General features: G+C 42.0%; 1 protein-coding gene across 2 annotated transcripts in view; it reads left to right on the top strand.

The window, feature by feature from the left end:
- Positions 1–5,233: 5,233 nt before the first annotated feature.
- capzb (capping actin protein of muscle Z-line subunit beta) overlaps positions 5,234–15,000 on the top strand; it is an 18,529-nt gene continuing 8,762 nt past the window's right edge. Inside the window, exons 1-7 of one of the 2 annotated variants that reach the window (XM_081385167.1) lie at positions 5,234–5,438; positions 8,290–8,379; positions 9,698–9,819; positions 10,673–10,786; positions 10,858–10,999; positions 11,100–11,216; positions 11,301–11,366. In XM_081385167.1, the coding sequence (XP_081241293.1) occupies positions 5,436–5,438; positions 8,290–8,379; positions 9,698–9,819; positions 10,673–10,786; positions 10,858–10,999; positions 11,100–11,216; positions 11,301–11,366 (654 nt within the window). In that variant the 5' untranslated portion in view covers positions 5,234–5,435. The remainder of the gene's footprint in view (positions 5,439–8,289; positions 8,380–9,697; positions 9,820–10,672; positions 10,787–10,857; positions 11,000–11,099; positions 11,217–11,300; positions 11,367–15,000) is intronic. The other variant, XM_081385168.1, reaches the window with a different exon arrangement.

A 15,000-nucleotide genomic window follows, 5' to 3' on the forward strand; every position in this document is an offset into this window, starting at 1 on the left:
ACATCCCCCTCTTCATTAGTGAGGGAAATACCACAGAGCTGAGCCGGATCCGTCACATGACCATCACACACGCCTTACCATCACACACGGTTTACCATCACACACGCCTTAGCGTCACACATGCTTTACCATCACACACGCCTTACCATCACACACACTTTACCATCACACACACTTTACCATCACACACGCCTTACCATCACACACACTTTTTACCATCTCACACACACTTTACCATCACACACGGTTTACCATCACACACGCCTTACCGTCACACACGCCTTACCGTCACACATGCTTTACCATCACACACGCTTTACCATCACACACGCCTTACCATCACACACACTTTTTACCATCACACACGCTTTACCATCACACACACTTTTTACCATCACACACGCTTTACCATCACACATGCTTTACCGTCACACACGCCTTACCATCACACACACTTTACCGTCACACATGCCTTACCATCACACAGACTTTTTACCATCCCACACACACTTTACCATCACACACGGTTTACCATCACACACGCCTTACCGTCACACACGCCTTACCGTCACACATGCTTTACCATCACACACGCTTTACCGTCACACACGCCTTACCATCACACACACTTTACCATCACACACGCCTTACCATCACACACACTTTTTACCATCACACACGCTTTACCATCACACATGCTTTACCGTCACACACGCCTTACCATCACACACACTTTACCATCACACACACTTTACCATCACACACGCCTTACCATCACACACACTTTTTACCATCACACCATCACACACGCCTTACCGTCACACACGCTTTACCGTCACACACGCTTTACCGTCACACACGCCTTACCATCACACACGCCTTACCGTCACACACGCCTTACCGTCACACATGCTTTACCATCACACACGCTTTACCGTCACACACGCTTTACCGTCACACACACTTTACCATCACACACGCCTTACCATCAGACACACTTTTTACCATCACACACGCTTTACCATCACACATGCTTTACCGTCACACACGCCTTACCATCACACACACTTTTTACCATCACACACGCTTTACCATCACACACGCTTTACCGTCACACACGCCTTACCATCACACACACTTTACCATCACACACGCCTTACCATCACACACACTTTTTACCATCACACACGCTTTACCATCACACATGCTTTACCGTCACACACGCCTTACCATCACACACACTTTACCATCACACACGCCTTACCGTCACACACGCCTTACCGTCACACACTTTACCATCACACACGTTTTACCGTCACACACGCCTTACCGTCACACACGCTTTACCGTCACACACGCTTTACCGTCACACACGCCTTACCATCACACACGCCTTACCGTCACACACGCCTTACCGTCACACACGCTTTACCATTACACACGTCTTACCGTCACACACGCTTTACCATCACACACGCCTTACCGTCACACACGCTTTACCATCACACACGCTTTACCATCACACACACCTTACCATCACACACACTTTACCATCACACACGCTTTACAATCACACACGCCTTACCGTCACACACGCCTTACCATCACACACACTTTACCATCACACACGCTTTACCGTCACACACGCTTTACCGTCACACACGCCTTACCGTCACACACGCTTTACCGTCACACACGCTTTACCGTCACACACACTTTACCATCACACACGCTTTACAATCACACACGCCTTACCGTCACACACGCTTTACCGTCACACACGCTTTACCGTCACACACACTTTACCGTCACACACGCCTTACCGTCACACACGCCTTACCGTCACACACGCTTTACCGTCACACACGCCTTACCATCACACACGCTTTACCGTCACACACGCTTTACCGTCACACACGCTTTACCATCACACACGCCTTACCATCACATTGCGAGTTTACATTGTCTCAATTTTAACTTTTTTTCTCTCACAATTATGCTTTTAGTTTCCGCCACAAGATTAAAAAAGGTAATTGTAAAAACATTTTCTTGTGGTTGTGAGTTTATCTTGCAATTTTTACTTTTTTCAAAGATTTGCAAGTTTACATCGTCAAAATCTCGCAATTCTGTTTTTTGTTTCCGCCACAGGATCTTTTTTTTTTTTTTTTTGGTAGTTGCAAGTTTATATCTCACAATTGCGAGTTTTTATCTCTTAATTGAAAGATATAAACTCGTTATTGCGATTTTAATCTCGCAATTCTATTTTTTGTTTCTGCCACAGGATAAAAAAAGTCACCTTTTTCTTGTAGTTGCGAGTTTATATCTCGCAATTTTGACTTTTTTTCTTGGAATTCTGACTTCATATCTCGCAATTTAAAGGTATAAACTCACAATTAAGATTTACATTTCGCAATTCTGACTTTTTTCTCAGAATTCTAATTCTGCATCTCGCAATTCTGTTTTTCGTTTCCGCCACAGGATAAAAAAGTTAATTTTGACTTTTTCCTCTCGCAGTTGCGAGTTTATATTTATCGTGATTTTACATTTTTCAAAGAATTTATCTCACAATTCAGATTTTTTTCTCAGAATTGCACAAAAAAAAGAGAAAATTGCTTTTATTTTTTTAATTCCATGGCAGAAACAAGCTTCCTTACACAAATAAATATTACTTCGTTTTTAAATCTAATTTTGTTGATCAAATAAAGCATCAAGACGATGTTATTTCTGATTAAATTCATCACACTGGGAATAAAGCGCAGTGTATTGTTGGGAAACATTATTTCTCACCGTGGGAACGGTTCACGTACAGGAACGGCAGAACAGTGAGCGACGCAATACAACGATGATTTTACATGAACGATTTGAGCCGTTTCAGAGTCTCTCTGAAGACAAAACTCAGAGCATAAGAGCTTCAAGATTTCAGTTTGGCAGAACGCGAGCCTAAACACACACACACACACACACACACACACACACACACGTGAGCAGTGGCCCTGAGGGTAAAGCTCTCCAATCCTTCATTTCTCCATCCGTCCAGCTCATATTATCAGTATGCCATCTTTTTTCACTTTTTGCTCGAGATGTTTTACGATTCAATCTCGTCCAGGACAGAGAAGTTAAATCAAACACATTAGAAACACGTGTGGATCTGACCCCCACACGTCCACACACACACACACACACACACACACACACACACTGACACACAATAAGGCCCGAAACAAACTACATGAACGCAAAGCTTGTGTTCCAAAATAAGCGCAATTCATTACTCGCTGCATTCTTAGCATTTCTGCATCGTCCGCCGCACCTCGAGGAAACTCTATCGCCCCCTAGAGTCCTGCGGTTTACTGCGAGATCACACACTGAACATCGGGAGCGGGCCAAACATGCCTGTTTCTGGCCTGAGGTGAAGCTTTGGAGTTTGTTTGTTTGTTTGAAACGCAGCAGTGTGATTGACACACACATTCATAACAAGCCGTCAGTGCCAGAAACGAGATGTCATGAGACGTCAACTTCAGGGTTACTGAAAAGAACAGTGGAATGAAGGGTTTTAATTACAGCAGACGTGCCCGAACGCAGTTTTACTGGGAAATATTCATGTTTATCATCGCCTGAAATGAAGGAAGCATTTCTGCTTCTATATTTTACATCACATATCATAGTTTTATATCAGTACAAATAAACTATTTCCCTGAAACGCATTCATTTTGATGGGAAAACAGTCATTCGTTTAAATATTAGGCCTAGTTCAAAAAAAGCACCAATTGACTGAGGTATAGGTGATGATTAACTAATTGAATCAATATCTAATGATATTATCACACGATTTTTATTTATTTAATGGTTGTCAATCATGAAAGCACTTTACAAAATTTAAGTGCAAGTTAAAGAAGTTTCAATTTCAAAGCAAATGTCCTGAAGTAAACTTTTTTAATACAACACACACACATATTTTGAATAAACTGGTAGAAAATCAAAGCCATGTCAAACCAAGTTCCAAATTGGAAGTTGATCTCACAAAAATAGAGTCGCTAAAAGGTTTTAAAGTACCGTTTCAACTAAAACGCAAAGTCCAATTTAAAACCGGTTTTCACAGAACGAATTTTGAGTGTTTTAAGCTTTCGAAAGATACCTAATTTATGGTTATTACAAAAACATGAGAAAAAAAGGCAATAAAAGAGCCCGCTACTACACTGAGCGTTAACAGGTTTTAGATAAATATGAAAAAATAACCACATTCATGTTTATTTGCCATGAGTCATGATTTACAGCTTCATATTATTTCACAAACGCGTCTCGGTCCAGAAGTAAACTTCTTGCTGTTGTTTATGTCGCTTATAATATATATAAGTGATTATGTTTGTCAGTATACCGTGTTAAGTGGACTGTTAGCCGTTGCTGTGACGTGATCGCGCTTTCCGCGAACCCGCGGTCCCACTGATCATCCGCTCTGCAGATATCGCGAGAGTTCCGCGTCCTGCTCAGTGTGCAGCTCTGCAGATATCGCGAGAGTTCCGCGTCCTGCTCTGCAGATATCGCGAGAGTCTCACTGGGTTCTCTGCCTTTATAAAATATGAAACATTAATGGATAATATTATCACTGTAATAATATACTGATATTATGCCTTCTAGCATATTTTCTGCATTTGCCCTGTTTCATTTTTAAATATAGTATGTGATGTATTTTAATGGGTATAAGACCCTCAAATGCACTTATTTCTTCATACACAGTAAAATCTGAATCCCGATACGAAACGAATAGTGATTGAAGCAGTCAATAAAGAATATTTAAAATGTAAATAATTAATCTAAAAAATCTATTTTTATTTATTTATTTTATTCAATGCCATGAGAACAAGAGGTATTACAAATTCACATTATCACATTAACATTTGCTGCTATGAAATGAAAGAAAATAAATGAATAAAAAAATAGAAATATAACATAAAATCCAGTGCTTTCAAACCTTTACATGTTTTCAGCGCTTTTTTGTTTGTTCCAATTCAAAGTCATTGTTAAAATGTGAAAATGTGCATTCTAAGCTGTCATTCTGAGTATATCTATCTATATCTGTATCTGTATATTGTAAGGACTAGAGTAATAATGAGCGCTGCTCTCTGCTGCCCCCTGCCGTCCGCGCCCCGCCCATCCAGTTTCCGCCACGCCCCTTTTCTTCTATATTTGGCCATGCCTTACTCGAGCGCCTGTGATTGGCCAGCGCGGTCTCGCAGCGGAATGACCCGGATGTGCATCGCGCGCCTCCCCCGCAGGAGCCCGGATGAGGAAGTGAAGCGCTGACAGGGCTGGGTTCCGTCAGAGAGTCGAAGCAGAACCGCGTCCAGACACATTGAAGCAGACCCGCACAGCGAAGCGAACCGAGCCGAGCCGAGCCCGCCTTCAGCCCCGCAGAACCGAGCCCGAGAGCCGCAGACATGGTGAGAGACCCGCGGGGGCGCGCCTTATTGGGTCGATGCCCGTTTTAGGAAGAGCCGCGCTGCCCCTCGCAGAATCTGAGCCGAGAACCGAACACACACACACACACACACACACACACACACACACACTAGAACATAATACACACACTCTAATATAAAACACACGGAATCCTTCAAAACACGGAGAAACAGACACAAACACTGCTTTAGGGGTTCTCGGGTTTGTTGTTAGAGTCTTCTGGTCTTCATGTATTATTTATGGTCAGTGTTTATGTTTATCTGTCAGAGTTTAATATCTGAGGGTGTGTTTGCTTAGTTTAGTGTTTGGCTTTTCTTCAGTGTTGTAAGTCTTGGATGAGATGTTTGCTGTACTTCTGAGGGTTTGGAGTGTAATATCTAGGGTTGGTCTCTGTGGGTTTTAGTATCTGCTGAATTGTTTGTTTGGGTTTGATTTGGGAGTTTGGGGTTAAGTGTTCTAGGTAAGATTTCTGGGTAATGTTGGGGTTTATTTTCTTTCATTTGTTTGCTGGGTTTTATCAGGGTTTATTTTTTGAGTGTTTTAGTTAGTGTTTACATTCTTGTTCGGTATCATGATGTGTTCACACTGGAATCTAATCTGACATCGGTCCACATTTAAAACCTCAATGTGAACGGCTATATCCAATCCAATCCAACTTTATTTGTTAAGCACTTTAAAGTTGACCAAAGTGCTGTACAGAAAAGTTACGCATAATTACATATAAAATACAACAATAAAATCAAACAACATAAACATGATATAGAAGAACATCGGATCCGAGCAGTGAATCTGAATTGACGTTTGCCGTCAGTAAATTGTCCATGTTAATATCAATATATCACTCGTTGTGTCAGTGTTCAGGACTGGCGTGTTCAGGGTTAGTATTAGGGGCTGTTTATACAACAGCTGGAAACTTTTTTTCCGCGTTTTGGCCGTTCATTTACACGACAATGGCGTTTTGGGGCTGGAAAACGCAAACTTTTAAAAACAAGATTTAAAGTGCGAGACTTTGAAAACTAGACCATTATCGTCTCTGTGTAAACTACAAAAACGCTAATGTGTTACGTGTTCAATCGCGTTACGGTTTCTTTACACAGTGACGTCGCCATCTACTGGCCGGACAGCAGAACACAGCCGTTTAACAGTGTTCACGGATCCGTGTGAACGAGCGTCTGTGTGCGCGAACATGCGCAGTAAATGCTCTTCTGTTTTTAGGTGGTCGTGTAAATGCGCCGTTAGACTTGTTCGCGAGTTTGATATTTCGGTGTTTCAGTGTTTGAAGGGTTAGTATTGATGAATCTGACATTTGAGTTTTACTGTCAGAGGGTTTTTAGTGTCTAATGGGTTTTCTTTTAGCTGGTATTTTGGGGGGTTAATATTTTTGTACGATATATCGGTATCGGCCGATATATGTTCATTTTTAATGTATTGGGCGGATAAATATTGTGTTTCCTCCCGCTGAGACTCTTCGGATGCGCACTGTTCAACATGATGCTTCTGAATTGTTTGAAATATGATTGAAATCCAGTTCAGTTCAACATTCGCACGTCTGTCAAATCATGACGAGAACGTTATAGTTGTGTGTTTGGAACATGGATTTTAATGGTGAGGCTTTTGATTTTGTAATCAGGCTCTCAAAAATTATATAAAAAATTGGATTTAGAGTTATCGGCCGATATATCGGTTATCGGCTTTAAAATATAAGGAATTATCGGTATCGGCCAAAATGTTGATATGGGTGCATCTCTAAATCTTTTAGGTTTTACTGTCCTCTGGGTTTTGGGAGTTTAGTAGGTTTGTTTAGAGGCGATGTTTAAAGGTTTAATATTTCTGAATCTGATGGTCTGATTGGTTCTGTTGGGGCTTTAGGTGATGTAAGTGGTCTTGGTAAACTCTACTGATAATGCTGTGAGTAAGTGTTTATTTCACGCCAGCATTTATCAGGATTTGAACGGCCTGTAGTTCCAGTGTTTGAGGGTTCAGTGTGCAGTGTTCTGACAGATGAAGCGTTTGAGATGTGTAGATGTGTAGATGTGGCGGTGCGAGGGAGAGCTGATCCTCCTCAGACGCGTGCGGCTTAAGTCCAGTCTAAACTGGAGACTGGTGTTTATAACTTCAGCAGCGAGAGAGCTCATGTTTAGATGTTCTGCTCTCAGCGAACCACATTTAGGCCCGGGGCAGGTGGTTTGGATCCCTGCGTGCCCTTTGACCCCTCACACACACACACACACACACACACACATGAGTGTAAACGGGGTGTCAGGAGCAGGAGGTGTTTGGGTGAGGTACCAATCACTTACTCTCTGATTCAAAGCCAGGAATAATGCAGGACTAGTTAACCCGTTGCAGGACTAGTTAACCCGTTGCAGGACTAGTTAACCCGTTGCAGGACTAGTTAACCCGTTGCAGGACTAGTTAACCCGTTGCAGGACTAGTTAACCCGTTGCAGGACTAGTTAACCCGTTGCAGGAGTAGTTCACATCTGTCCATCATAAGTGCATCTATCCATCATAAGTGCATTTATCCAGCTATGCTAATTCAACACTCTAATATGATGATTTGATGCTCAAGAAACATTTATGATTATCAGTGTTGAAAACAGTTTCATGTTTTTGTGGAAACGATCATATCTTATTTTTCAGGATTCTTTGAAGAATAGAAAGTTCAGAAGAACTTTGAAATAGAATCTTGTGTAACATTACAAAGCTGTCACTTTTGATCAGTTGAATGAGTAAAAGTATTGATTGATGGTTGTCCTGTAATGTGTGTCGAGCCGCTGTAGTGTGTGTGTGTTACACTGATGTGTTCTCGTGTGTGTGTGTGTGTCTCCAGAACGAGCAGCAGTTGGACTGTGCGCTGGACCTGATGAGGCGTCTGCCTCCGCAACAGATCGAGAAGAACCTCAGCGACCTCATCGACCTGGTCAGTGTGTGTGTGTGTGTGTCCTTCACAAGCTCTGAAACATCTCCAGAAATCACAGACTCGAGCGTTTGAACTCTTCTGAAGTCTTGTGATGCTCTGTGTGAAGAACATTAGTGCTATTTATATACGCTCACACTGATCTCTATTTATGTCTGTTTTTATTTGTTTTTGCAATTTTATTATGCTTTTTAGATTATTTTATATTTCTGTTTAGTCTTTTATATTTATTTTAGGGTTAGCAATTTGGTTATGTGCTTTTATTAGATTTGTTTTTTATATATTTCTATTTAACTTTAATTTATGTTTTAGTGTATATATATGTATGTATATATATATATATGTATACATACACTAAAACTGAAATATAAGTGAGTGTGTATATAAAAGTGTGTGTGATGCATATATTTTTTTCCCCATTTTAGTAATTCTATGTGCTCTTGTCATTTTTTTTTTATATTTTATATTAATTAAATATATTTCTATTTAACTTTAATTTGTATTTCAGTTTTAGTGTATATAAATATCTATATAATTTTTTCGTTTTAGTAATTCTGTGCTTTTGTCATTTTTATTAGTTTTTGTTTGTTTTTTAGAACATTTTCTATATAAATTTAATTTAAGGTTTTAGTAATTTTAGTTAAACTTAAACCTAAAGTATGAAAATATATATATATTCGTCAATTGAAATAAATATAAAATACAAAATTTAAAACTTAAACAGTTTTTCATCTTAATTTTTTTGTCATATTAGAATTTATTTCTTCTTAATTTCATTTAAGGAGTTTTTTAATCGTCCGTGAATCTCATGCACTCAGTGTTGAATGTGCCTATTCCCAGCGAGTCATGTGACTTCAGAAGAGTTTGACCGAGCTCTGAGTTAAGTTTCACTCGGACGTCTCCGGTAAATCCCTCACACTGTTACGCCGAGAGAAACACATTAGACTGAAATGGTATTTTCATGATACGAAACAGACTCCAGTAATCTCTTAGATAACGCTCTTTCAGTAGCGCACGACTGTTATGATGCTTTTATTGTGTTTTTGAGCAGTCTGTTGTCATCATGCGTAAGAGAGCGCTGTGAAAGATGTCCAGTTCTCTGCTTCTGTGAGTCAGAGCTCAGTGTGAAGTCTGAACTGTGTGTTGGTTCGGTCTGTTGTTAGCGGTTATTAGCGCTGGTGTCAGTCACGCAGCGGGGGCGAACAGCTCTCAGTGTGTGTGTGTGTGTGTGTGTGACGCTTGATGCTTCAGTAATGAGTGTGTGACAGGAATCCACTTCCTCTCCAGCAGGGTGAATCATTTGTTGTGTGTGTGTGTTCAGGTGCCCAGCCTGTGTGAAGACCTGCTGTCGTCTGTGGATCAGCCGCTGAAGATCGCTCGTGATAAAGTCGTGGGCAAAGACTATCTGCTGTGCGACTACAACCGCGACGGCGACTCCTACAGGTCAGAGGTCAACCACTCCATGCTCACATACATGACAGAACACACCAGAACCTTTAACATTTTAAAATATTCAGTAAATTGTTTGATTTAGCGCTGTTTTTGATGATGAATTTGTATTAAATCACGAATACAGAAAAATGAAAGCGCACAACATTTCTGAAATGCTAACACATACTGTTAAAATTGTAATAAATTAAGTTAAAATTTTGAATTCAGTGGATTAAATGTGCTTTAATTAAACCATTGAAAAACGGATTCCAGAAAAATGAATTTGGGAAAATAAAATATATTTCATAGGGCCCTAAAAATATTATTTGTTAAACTCTTAATAAATTGTTGTTAAATTGCATACGTTTCATAATTTTAATTTAGACATGATTTTGGATTACTAAAACTTAATTTAACCATTCCAGAGCGATTACAATGGTGTGTGTTTGTGCGCTCTGATGGCGTGTGTGTGTTTGCGCGCTCTGATGATGTCACGTGTGTTTGCTCGCTCTGATGATGTCACGTGTGTGTTTGCTCGCTCTGATGATGTCACGTGTGTTTGCTCGCTCTGATGGCGTGTGTGTGTTTGCGCGCTCTGATGATGTCACGTGTGTTTGCTCGCTCTGATGATGTCACGTGTGTGTTTGCTCGCTCTGATGATGTCACGTGTGTTTGCTCGCTCTGATGATGTCACGTGTGTGTTTGCGCGCTCTGATGATGTCACGTGTGTGTTTGCTTGCTCTGATGATGTCACGTGTGTGTTTGCTCGCTCTGATGATGTCACGTGTGTGTTTGCTCGCTCTGATGATGTCACGTGTGTGTTTGCGCGCTCTGATGATGTCACACGTGTGTTTGCGTGTCCCAGATCCCCCTGGAGTAACAAGTACGAGCCCCCGATCGACGATGGAGCGATGCCCTCCGCGCGGCTCAGGAAGCTGGAGGTGGAGGCCAACAACGCCTTCGACCAGTACCGAGACCTGTGAGTACAAGCCCCTCCCCCTCAGCACCCGCCGCGCTGCCATTGGCTGACGCGTTCTGCTCCGCCCACAGGTACTTCGAGGGCGGGGTCTCCTCCGTCTACCTGTGGGATCTGGATCACGGGTTTGCTGGAGTCATCCTCATCAAGAAGGCCGGCGACGGCTCCAAGAAGATCAAGGGATGCTGGGACTCCATCCATGTGGTGGAGGTGCAGGTAAGACACACATCCAGGAAGTGATGTCATTTGCAATGGCAGCGAAACAGGAAGTGTGTGAATGTGTGTGTGTGTGTGTGTGTGTGTGTGTGTGTTTCAGGAGAAGTCCAGCGGCCGCACGGCTCATTATAAACTCACGTCCACCGTCATGCTGTGGCTTCAGACCACCAAAACCGGCTCTGGAACCATGAACCTGGGCGGCAGCCTCACTCGACAGGTAACACTCGCACACACACACACACACTTATACTCGCGTGTCCAGTTACTGTGTGCTGCTGACCTGTGTGTGTGTGTCTCTCAGATGGAGAAAGATGAGACGGTCGGCGAATCTTCCCCTCACATTGCCAACATCGGACGCCTGGTGGAGGTGATACTCACTCACTCACTCACTCACTCACTCACTCACTCACTCACTCACTCACTCACTCACTCACTCTCACACACACTCACTCACTCACTCACTCACTCACTCACTCACACTCACTCACTCACTCACTCACTCACTCACTCACACTCACTCACTCACTCACTCACTCACACTCACTCACACTCACTCACTCACTCACTCACTCACTCACTCACTCACTCACACTCACTCACTCACTCACTCACACTCACTCACTCACTCACACTCACTCACTCACTCACTCACTCACTCACACTCACTCACTCACTCACTCACTCACACTCACACTCACTCACTCACACTCACTCACTCACTCACTCACTCACTCACTCACTCACTCACTCACTCACTCACACTCACTCACACTCACTCACTCACTCACTCACACTCACTCACACTCTCTCACACTCACTCACTCACTCACTCACTCACTCACTCACTCACTCACTCACTCACTCACTCACACTCACTCATTCACACTCACTCACTCACACTCACTCACTCACTCACTCACTCACACTCACTCACTCACTCACTCACACTCACTCACACTCTCTCACACTCACTCACTCACTCACTCACTCACTCACTCACTCACTCACTCACTCACTCACTCACTCACACTCACTCATTCACACTCACTCACTCACTAGGGGTTGCACGACTACTGATTTCTGCTAGTCGATTTCTTATCAAAACAATACTCGAGTTACTCGACTACTCGTCGTTTATGCTACTGTATGAAAAGACATGAAATAGCTAGATCTTATCAATAAACATTTATTAATTCATAGCCTAATGCAACAATTACATAAGTAAACTCTCAAACATTATAATTATGACATTTCATTTTTAAATTTTCATGTAACAGTCTAAAGCCAAATAAATAGCCGTTCTTGCCTTTCATTTCAGACGTAGACCTGCTTCTAGGGGCCGTTCACATATCGCGTCTTTTCCGCGCTCAAGGTCGTTATTTCAAATGTAGCGTTATTTTTAATGAAAGCAACGGACGCGGTGCGCTAGTTTGTCCAGGCGTGTTTTTCCTTCTCATCTCCAGAAATATATCTAGTAGTAAAGCTAATGCAAGGGCTAGAAATAAATTAATCTTTTGCTGAATGATACTTCTTCGTCTTCATCATGTAGAGCGCAGTTTGGTTGCATAGCAACGACAGACGCCGCGGGAGCGCAAGCGCTTGTAGAAGACAGCGGCACGGCCGCGCGCGCTTTCCACACGTTTTTAGACACAATATGTGAACGGCCTCTTGCAGAGTTGGCCAAATTACAATATTTTTGTCATCCTTGATGAAATTCTTCCACACATCTGACGCGTGGTGTCTGTTGGTGACGTTCGCCATTTTTAATTAATTTATGTTTAATGGACGCTCGAGTTGTCGATTGTTTCCGACAGCGTCGACTAGTGGTTGAAGTAGTCGATCTATCGACTACTCGACTAGTCTATGCAAGCCCTATCACTCACACACACATACTCACTCACACTCACTCACTCACTCACTCACTCACACTCACTCACTCACTCACTCACTCACTCACTCACTCACACTCACTCACTCACTCACTCACTCACTCACACTCACTCACTCACTCACTCACACTCACTCACTCACTCACTCACTCACTCACTCACTCACTCACTCACTCACTCACTCTCACTCACTCACTCACTCACACTCACTCACTCACTCACTCACTCACTCACTCACTCACTCACTCACTCACACTCACTCACTCACTCTCACTCACTCACTCACTCACACTCACTCACACTCACTCACTCACACTCACTCACACTCACTCACTCTCACTCACACTCACTCACACTCACTCACTCACTCACTCACACTCACTCACTCACTCACTCACTCACTCACACTCACTCACACTCACTCAATTCAATTCAATTCAATTCAAAATGAGCTTTATTAGCATGACTGTGTAACACAATGTTGCCAAAGCATCAACATATATAAATAATAAAACAAATAAAACATATATGTATAGATCATGTCATATGTAGCATAGTAAATATAAATAAATAGATAAATAAACACAATCTATCCTAATAAATGAATAAGTACAGTGGGTCTCTCTAGAGCAGGGGTGGGCAAACTTTTTGGCTCAAGGGCCACACTGGGTTTTAAAAATTTGACAGAGGGCCGGCCCAGTAGCAGATTATGAAGCACAATCTCATGAAAGTGCGTATCTATACCACAAATTTTATTTCTTGTGCCATTTATATGCCAAAAAGTTTTTTTTTTTTTTTTGGATTTTTTTTTTTTTTTCTGCGTGCATGCTACACACTGTAAACCCCTTGGTTAGGATTAGGGGTGTGGAGTGCGTGCCTATTACACGCCATAAAGTGCATATCATATGCACGCGAAAACATATTATGCACTACAAATACAATTCGTGGTATTCACACTTTCATAAGATCGGGCTCAGCAAACAGACAACGTTGTGGCAATGTCTGTGCGAAATTCAACAGCTGAGAGACGACATTCTGACAATACATTTTTTATGCTAGATATCCCCAGTGGCGGTTCTACATTGAATTACACTCAGGGCGAGACCCATTTCGAGCCCCCCCCCCCCCCCCAAATAATATTTCTTACCCCAATGGCAGATATGTTTTGCTTGTTTTAAGCAAAAACCCCATTTTTATTTATTTCTCCCGAAAACAAGATTTAATATCTTATGTCATTTTACTACTTTAGTAAAATAACGTTATGCATCTTTATTTAAGAAATGTTTGATATTTGGACTGGAAACAAGACAAAAATACCAAGTAAGAAAAGCATTTTTGCAGTGTAATAACTGAACTTGCAACAGTTTTGTTGCAAAGAACAATATTATGGTGAAATTAGATCTCGTGTTTGAGTTAAAACCGAATTATTGTTATATAGCAAGAATCATAGCAAAAAGGCTAACAAATAAGAGTTATACCCACCAATTAATATTGCCCCTTCATTCATGACATGGATACCGTAATCATACAGAGAAAACATAGATGCATTGCATACCTTTATCTTTCGCTCGTTTCTAAATTGGGCACCTGATGGCTTTGACCTTTCTTGTCCATCTCTTATTTGGCACTCGACATCGACAATCAACAGATCCCCTGATCCCCCATAACTGTCACTCACGTCACGAGTCACGACCAGAAGTCAAGACTAAACCAATTCACCTGGGTGGTGGTGACCAAGTAATCGTTTTGTATTACCTATTTTTATTAGCCATTCAGACCATTCAGAAAAACAAAACTGTGCAGGAAATATAGAGGCCTGTATTTATAATATTATGAATGAAATGTGCGTTATTTGGAAGAAAGTCGAGGTGTGACTGACTTCGATAACTATATGGATCCCCCCCCTTGTCCGTTCCATTTGGGAGAGACCCAGAGGTGAACTATTATCCGCGCATCCGCGCCCTCTCTCCTTTCCCCTTCTCAAACAAACCGCTTATGTGCACGGCATCTTCTCAGCAAGCATGGGCGCCTGCAGCTGAGAGGGGGCGCAAATTTGCCAATTCCCCACACAGTGAAATGATAGATAATACAAAACCGCTTCGCAGCGCAGAT

Source organism: Scardinius erythrophthalmus (genome assembly GCF_964197995.2).
Source record: "Scardinius erythrophthalmus genome assembly, chromosome: 14".
Lineage (NCBI taxonomy): Eukaryota > Metazoa > Chordata > Actinopteri > Cypriniformes > Leuciscidae > Scardinius > Scardinius erythrophthalmus.